This window comes from Vicugna pacos, chromosome X, assembly GCF_048564905.1.
Source record: "Vicugna pacos chromosome X, VicPac4, whole genome shotgun sequence".
NCBI classification, from domain to species: Eukaryota; Metazoa; Chordata; class Mammalia; order Artiodactyla; family Camelidae; genus Vicugna; species Vicugna pacos.
The window spans coordinates 113,705,938-113,714,597 of NC_133023.1; the positions used below are offsets into that span (position 1 = coordinate 113,705,938).

General features: G+C 41.7%; 1 protein-coding gene across 2 annotated transcripts; it reads left to right on the plus strand.

Moving 5' to 3' along the window:
- Positions 1–243: 243 nt before the first annotated feature.
- SPRY3 (sprouty RTK signaling antagonist 3) lies at positions 244–7,386 on the plus strand. Of its 2 annotated transcripts, none has more exons than XM_006218866.4 (2): positions 244–646; positions 6,100–7,386. In XM_006218866.4, exon 2 carries the CDS (start codon positions 6,203–6,205, stop codon positions 7,067–7,069), a length of 867 nt encoding a protein of 288 aa, XP_006218928.1. In that variant the 5' UTR covers positions 244–646; positions 6,100–6,202; the 3' UTR covers positions 7,070–7,386. The 2 variants fall into 2 exon arrangements, with proteins under 2 accessions (XP_006218928.1, XP_072812223.1); XM_072956122.1 differs by lacking the exon at positions 244–646 and adding an exon at positions 2,048–2,096.
- The last annotated feature ends 1,274 nt before the right edge of the window (positions 7,387–8,660 follow it).

The window sequence follows — 8,660 nt, forward strand, 5'->3', positions numbered from 1 at the left end:
CCTGAGCTATATAAATAATCACCCACTAGCGGTATCTATTGCTCTGTTGAGATACCCTGTGTCTACAACATCAGTTTCTGCTGCTTCAGTTCATCTGACACATTGGAGGAGACAGAGGCGGAGGCGTAAGAGGAGTGGGAGGAGGTAAAGAAGGAGAAAAGGGAGGAGGGAAGGGGGAGGGGAAGAGAAGGGGAAGGAAAACGCTGGAGGAGGGGAAAAAGAAGGAGGAGGAGAAGGGGGAGGAGAAAGAGGCGGAGGAGGAGGGGGAGGAGAAATAGGAGAAGGAGGAGGAGAAAGAAGAGGAGGAGGTGAACAACTTACCCTGCTGAGCTTTCTTTGGGGAATACGTGCACCGAGATTTAGATCTGCATGTACAATCTATACAAAGTATCTGCCACTACAATTCTGACTCTCCTCCCCGCCAGAACTGCTTTTTTTTCCTTCTTTTCCTTTTCTCCGCTGTGTCAGAAAGATCGAGACAGAACTATCTCTGTTTCTGGCTCCACTGCCAGTGAAGGAGTTTTCATTCAGACTTTCCGAAGAGAGGTGGAGGAACCTAAAGACTCAGGAGAAAAAGAGGTCCTTTGGGCCACATGGGACATTAGTTCTTCTGCTTTTCTCAGCATGGATAAACCCTTTCCTCAAGGTAAGTTTAGAGATTAGCTCTTAAAGACTCCAGAATTCTTTCTATGAAATGCACAGATTGCCATTCATTCCAGCTATCGTGTGTGCGTGTGTGTGTCTGCGCGTGTGCGTGTCTGTGCCTATGTGTGTGTGTGCGCGCGCGCCCGTCTGTGCACGCGCACAAGCGCAAGCGCATGGATAAAATAAAAAGAAAACCGTTTAACTGAGATTTACATGAATCAGCTCTTGCAGAAAACTATCCATATTGGAAATTTCTAAATCAAAGGAGAACTTCAAAATAATTCTTTTGTAGCCAAATATCAATTTAATTTCTAGCCTGTTGACCTTTAAATGCATTTTGGTGCTTGCCTAAGCCCTGTTTAGCGCAGCCGAACCACCCAAGCTGAGAACGTAGGGAGAGCCCGTGCTGAGGCCAGTCTGGCTGCCCAGCGGGCATCCTGTCAGCGTAAGGCTAGTCTGCTATTGGCTCACAAGTCTGGGCTGTGCATCGTTCAGATTTCATCACATCACCTTGCCCTGGGTAGAAATGGCGCAAGCTGACACGACATAACCCCTTACTTACATTGAGTCAGAGCAATGATTTAGAAATCTCTGGATCCATGCCTGGGTGTGTGTGCACATGTCTCTGTGTGGCATATGGAAATTTTGTCAAAAGCGAGAACCTGTGAGCATGGCTAGTTAGCCAATGAATATTTGGTAAGACCTAGGGCAGTGGTTTACACTTCCTTTCATTCGTCTAATTATAATTATCATTCACATCTGTATGCTGCAAACCATGTTGGATGAACAGAAAACAGACTTTGAACTCTTAAACAGAATATCTATTTTGAAATGCGAACTATTGTTGCTATTTTGGGTTCGTTAAAGCCTCACTGAAACATAATGTACTATCACATGAATTTGGAGATACCAGGTGTTAAATCATGTTCCCAGCAAGTCAGCTGCATATATACATACAAATAAGGCACAGGCTAGCTTTTTATCTCCAAGAAAGTATTAATTTTGTTCCTATATGTCTAAATAAACATTTACTAAGAGGTTATTGTAACATTCTGTACCTTTTGGCTTTTTTTGTGTGTTCTGTTTTTAGGTCTCTCTAGCTGAGAAACAGTCTAGATAGTGATCTGACTGACTTGGTTTCAGAGTTGAGAAGTTGAGGAAGTAAAGAACCTAAAGGAAAGGAGACTAATTCTTCATGAAATACTTTTGAGAAAGAGGAACACAACAAACAAGCCCAGCATAAAAAATGTAGAGCATAAGGATGGGAAGGGGCTTTAAAAACCTTTCATACCTCCCTCATTTTACAGATGAAGAAACAGGCCTGGAACAGAAGTCAGTTGCCCACAGTCATACGGAACTTAAGTTTCCTGTCTGTTTTAAAAGCATGTGGGGTTTAAAGACATTCCTACTTCTTAGATGAACAACTAGCGTCTTTTTCTTCATGATTTGAAGTATGTGAATTCATTTGATATTACAAATTTTCATTGTATTGCTTATCAGTAAAACACATATCTTTAAAAATGCAAGGTCTTCAAACTGCAAGAGTCCCTGGTTTGAAATAAACTGCTGTGAATCTTAACGAAACTATGAAGGTAATGAATAGGACTAGAGTAGCAAAGTGACAAGTTAAGAGTTAAATGTGGTGAGAACCTGGCAGCTCCAGCAAGATGTATGCGGTAGGAGGGAGGCCCAGTCAGTGGCTGAGAGGTTAGTAATGTAAACTATATACAACTTGGCATTTGTAAGGGGGGAGTGCTTTGATAGAGATGCAAATGCTTTTGCACAGAGAGGGATTTTTAGAGAGCAGACTTTGGAACAGTAGAACTAAGAAAACACATAAAGCCATAGCAGAAATCCCCACTATGTTTGCTTTCAGTTATTCTGAGAACGAGTGTATATAACAGCAGAGCACAGAAAAAAGCAACACACCCCAGAGCTGTTACACAGTAAGGTACAAAACAGCATTGAACCCAGGTTCTCCACTCTTGTTTGGAATCGAGATTGAGTCATACTGTATCAGAAAGGATTTATCATAAAAATTAGAATTGTCTTAAGGTGTTAGCCTAGAAGGGCTTTAGATAGGAAAGTTTTCAACTTTAGTCTCAGCAAGGCAGATCTTAAGTTCCAGGGACAAAATGCATTTTTCGTTCATGAACAAATAGCATTTCTTGAAAGGATTTAGCTTTCTAGTCTCTCAGTTGGCATAAGAAAAGAAATTTCTGTTTAGGTTGAACATAGCAAATTTCAGGGCTACAGAAAAACTGTTGAGAAGGCTGTGAGCACCTGGCCAGAGAGACTGAGATGGGAGTGGGTTTACAATGCATCATTCATTACTGCAGAGGCACTACGTGACACAAATCACTAGATCCCATCAATGTGCAGCCAAGACTTGTAATCACCTTGGCTCCTATTTAATAATATGTGATATATATGTTCTCTCTCACTTAATGAAATATAGACAACCACCAGCACAGTCATTTTCTTAATTGTTGCTGCTTACAAAGAATGGCCCTTTAATGAGTGGATTTCTGAATCATAAACGTGAATGCAGTAGTAGTTTTTCATCTAATCTATGTGCTGTAGCAATCTCTTGTCTACTGGTTCCTCAACTTTTTTTCCCTCTTACCTTCCCTACAGTATCTATTTCATTTCATCGTGTTAGCCAGATCAGATTCAGCACATCCGGAATGGCAAACAATTTATTGTAATTCAATCTTGTTTTATCCTATTCAATACCCTGATTTTACCCTGGTCCTACTGCCCACCGCATTGCACATCTTACACAGTCCATTCTAAAAAGATTTTACCACTTCTGAGTTCATCCTGTCAATTCCCTAACCTGTAAGCAAGACAATAGTACTTCATCATCCCAGACCGATGCCCAAAGCTTCCTTCAGTCATCCAATCAAGCCTCTCAACTCCTCAGTCTTGCAATATCCAAATATACCTTCTCAACCTAAACACCATATACCTTCCTGCTGCCAAGACAGGATCCCCTTATGATTCTGAGTCATTTCTATAATGACCTAGATTCCTCCAAGCTTAGCTTTTGACCTCCTGGGCAAGTCCCTGAGATATCTAGTGACATCCTTGTAATCCCATATGATTATCTACTGTAATGTTAAGATCTTGTATGCCTTCCTTTGAGTCATTGATCCTTGGGGAATTTCCTTATGTTTGAATCCAGTTTCCTTTGGGAAGTCAGTGAGTCTCAAGTGCATCCAGCATGTATGTTACTGTTCTTACAAGTGTAAAGGACTTAAAGGGCCTCACACAGTCTTTATCTGATCAATGGGGAATAAATTTATTTGTTATACATTTGTCAAAAGACTATTCCCAGTCCAAAGTTCCTACATCCACATACCATGCAAGCCAGCTGAACAATGTGTCCTTATTTATTTGAGTGTTCAAATGGAAACTACCTGTTCCTTTCTAATGCTGAGACTATGAGTCTTAATAAAGATATAGCAAAGGTAGAGATGTGAGACTTCAGGGGACTGTGAGTCCATGTAAATAAAAGAGACAAACATTTTGCTTTTGAATGCCCAAGTAGACAAGGGCAAGCTGCCCAGTTTACCCTCAAAGATTGAAGATGTAGAAGGTGTGGATGAAGAGAATTATTTTGTCAAATTGTGTAGTTATATAATTACAGACCACAATAGGGAAGAGTCCTTCAAAATCACCTAGTCCACCCCTATAATTATACAGATAGTAGAATTATGCAGATAGTAGAATTATATAGAGACTGAAAGAAAGTTATTTGACAAAGGTTACACATTTCAGTCTTAAAAACGCCATAGTGTTTATCTGTATTCTGTTCTGCTGCATGAAATAACACCAAAACAACTAGCTAAATAGTAAAATTATAGGCAGACTGGATCTTTTATGTGATGTGCCTAGAGAGTTATTTTTAACCAAATTAATCCTCTTTTCAAAAAATGAACAGATTTAAATTAAACTAAACAAGTTTGCATGGGGATATGGCCTCAAAAGGCAATGAGTCTGATCATATTATTAGCCACTGAATCCTTTATGAACTACATCTCTTTTTTCTTGTTACTGAGCTTTGGGCACATTTTAATGTTGTGTTTAGTGATTAGGCTTACTTATGGAAGCCTAATCAAGCACCATCCTCTTTCACTTGTTCACTTCTATTACTCATTCAAGCTTTTCATCCCAAACAGTCATGTGAGTAATCAATCTATTTTGAGGAGGCCTGAAATCTAATGGATTTCAAATATATACTTCATTCATGTTAGGATTTCCTGGGTCCTAATGCCCCAGGACAACTCTTAGATTTTTGTTTAGGTTTCCTTGTATGCATCTTTTTTAGCTCTTCAGTCTTCCAGGTGGACCAATACAGTAACCTGCATTTCATACAATATTTTCCTCATGGTCACCATTATCGGTACTAGGCTTGATTAGATCCCTCAGAGAATGAGCAACCAACTCTTCCTGATTGTGGTACAATGGAGACACAAGTACATGTTTTCTAGATATTCAACTTAGCCTAAGTTCGGTATAAAAACATTGCTGCTCTTTAAGGAAGCCAGTTTATTGTGTAAGGGAAAGATAGAGAAAAGAAGTCCAAGCAGATTCTGCCTACTAAATCTCATCAATATAGACTTGATTTACGGTGTAATAAGTACAATTACAGCTGCTATTTGAAATAATTCAGGGCTCATCTTCTGTGGTTCCCTCATCCTCAGTGTTACTCCTACATATACAAAAGTTTGATTCTGGAGCCGTGCTGCACTTCAGAAAGAATTACCTGCTCAGTAAGTTGAAGCAGCCTATAAGGTGAGAACTGCAAGATGATTAGCCTTGAATTTCTTACAGTTTGGGGAAGCCTTTTTTCTACTATTCTACAGTTAGCCTAATTTCTGCCTTCTGTGTCTCTGCCATTTCTGTGGTATTATTGCAACTTGCTTGCTTGCCCATATTCATTGAATCAACAATGTCCTTTCTCATCTGTTTATTTCTGCTTGTAAATTCCAGTAAAAGGAAAATTTTGATTGAATATATATATATATACAACTTCTCATGGAAGACTTTTGAGGCTTTCTCCTTCATATCACCATTGCTTTAAGAAGTGGCCTTTGCATCTGAAATGAGGTTCCATTTTATTTTTATTAGAATTTTGATGCTCAAGGCCTAGATTTCTTTGTTAGCAAATATTGGAATGAGTAACTGCTGCTGTGGCCCTAGTCATATGATGGAATACAAAAGGAATCAACAATCTGATCTTTGCTCCCTATATGCTTTATTGTCTGGATGAGATGACCAGACTTGCCTGTAAAGAAGTAGGTAAGGTCAATTACAGAATAAAGGAATAACTTGAAGACTAAAGTGATTTAAGGTAGTGGTGGTGATAGGGCCTGAGTTTTGTTGGTTCCCTGCAAAATACTGGTGCCTGTGTGTTCTCATTTACTGCTTCTGGTCCCTCTCTCCTAGGATTTTCTGATGTGCCCTAAGGTCCATGTAACTACGAGGGCTGTTTATCACCGCAAGTGCCACCCTGACCCAAAACCACTCAGAACTCAAGAATCAACGCAAAATGGATGCCACAGTGACAGACGATTTCCAACAAATTCTGCCTATTGAACAGCTGCGCTCTACTCATGCTAGCAATGATTATGTGGACCGTCCTCCTGTCCCCTGTAAACAGGCCCTCTCCAGCCCCTCCCTTATCGTGCAAACCCACAAATCTGATTGGTCCCTGGCTACAATGCCTACTGCTCTCCCCCGCAGTCTCAGCCAGTGCCATCAACTGCAGCCTTTGCCTCAGCACCTGAGCCAATCTAGCATTGCCAGCTCAATGTCCCATAGCACCACTGCCTCTGATCAAAGGCTCTTGGCCAGCATTACGCCCTCACCCTCAGGCCAGTCCATCATCCGAACCCAGCCTGGAACAGGAGCCCACCCAAAGGCTGATGGTGCTCTGAAGGGAGAAGCTGAGCAATCTGCAGTGCATTCCAGTGAGCACCTTTTCATCTGCGAGGAATGTGGGCGCTGCAAATGTGTCCTCTGCACGGCAGCTCGCACTCTCCCTTCCTGCTGGCTGTGCAACCAGCGTTGCCTTTGCTCTGCTGAGAGCCTCCTCGATTATGGCACTTGTCTCTGCTGTGTTAAGGGCCTCTTCTACCACTGTTCCACTGATGATGAAGACAACTGCGCCGATGAGCCCTGCTCCTGTGGGCCTGGCTCTTGCTTCGTCCGCTGGGCAGCCATGAGCCTCATCTCCCTCTTTTTACCCTGCCTGTGCTGCTACCTGCCTACCCGTGGATGCCTCCATCTGTGCCAACAGGGCTATGACAGCCTCAGGCGACCAGGCTGCCGCTGTAAAAGTCATACCAACACTGTGTGCAGAAAAATCTCTTCTGGTAGTGCACCCTTCTCTAAGGCCCAGGAGAAGTCTGTATGACCTTCCCACAAAATGTATCCAGAGCTTTCTCCTTCTTGCCCCCATCAGTAAAGCATTCACCTCATCTTTGAAGAAGGGGAGAAGGAGTAAAGCAGCCAAAGTTAGGGCTTCACCAGTTTTGTTCCTGCAGTGTCAGGGGAATGGTCAAGTACATCCTGGTGCAGGATGCCTTGTTCTTTCTCACAGTATCTATCCCTCTTCTCTTCAGCCTTTTTGCACCCTGCCATCTCAGCCCTTATGGCTGTCATGGCAAATTCAGGTGATCTATAAGCATGAGAGTTGGACACTGAGGACTGACAGAGCCAGCAACGTGGAGGTTTAGGGGCTCCCCAATGTCATGCCTCTCGATGCAGGCTCTGAACGTCACTCTGCTTTCCACTGTGCCTTTGGAAACTTTCTTTTTAGATGGTTTTCACAGGTCCATGTGGAACAGCGTTCAATATTCCAGGGAATCTGACGCTTCCTCCCTGTTTACTACCCTTCTCTTCTTTAGTCTTCTCTCTTTCTCATTTTGTCCTCTTCTTCCGTTACTCTGTTCTATATTCCTTCACACTTCATTCTCAGCTGCTCAACTTTTATTCTTCCTCTCTTTTCTTTCTTTCTCCTTCCCTCCCTCTCTCTCGATGAATCCTTTCTCTGCCTTTATTTCTACTTTGTTGCTCTATCTTTGTCTCTTTCTACCTGCCCCTCTTTCTCTCTCTAACAAACATGTCAAAAAGTGCTGTTTTTCCATAGGTGTTTATTTTAACGCAAAACTTTGCTATGTTATACTACTTACTAATTTTTATTAAGGGAAATGGATTACTGTAATGAACTAATCACTAGCAATAGTGTGTGTGCACTCATAACCACACTCACCAGTTTGTGAGCATATGAATCAAATTTATTTTACATTTCCAAGTTTAATTCGTTGAAATTTTACTCCCTTTTCCAATAATCAACTTACAGTACTGACAAATTCCACTAGCATGCTGAGTAGGGTAGTAAATCAGGATGCTCATAACTTTGTATGTCTGACCCAAGTGCCAAAGGCAGACGTGCTTTATAGCTAAGTGAATAAAGCAAAGGATATTACAGAGGTCTGTTCTCTCTTAGAAGCTAACTGCCCTGAGACTGCATGGCTCAGGCCTTAATAATGGACATAAAAAGTCATAAAACTCTAGAGCTGGAAGGAATCTTAACTGTTAATCTAGTTCAATGCCCTTATTTTACAGATGGGAAAACTGAGGCCTGGAAATAGAAAAGGATTTGCCTAAGGCCACACACTGACTGACCACACACTGAATTGGGGCTGGAATACAGGCCTTCTGACTCCTAATTCAATATTCTCTACCCTGCACCACATTAAGTCATGGAAAATTTCTACTAGGACTCTAATAACAATGACAGAAAGCCATTCCCATTCAATTTTCAGGAATCATGACAAGCTAGTGTGGTAGTCTTTACGTGGTGCATACTGGGTAGCAAATTAACTATCAGACATCGTGGCTGCCCCCAGTGGACATAACCTTTGGCTCTGTCACCTTGTAGAAGCTCAAGTATGGAAAAGAAAAGCTTAAGGAAACCTTAACAAGCTGTATCTTCGCCATTG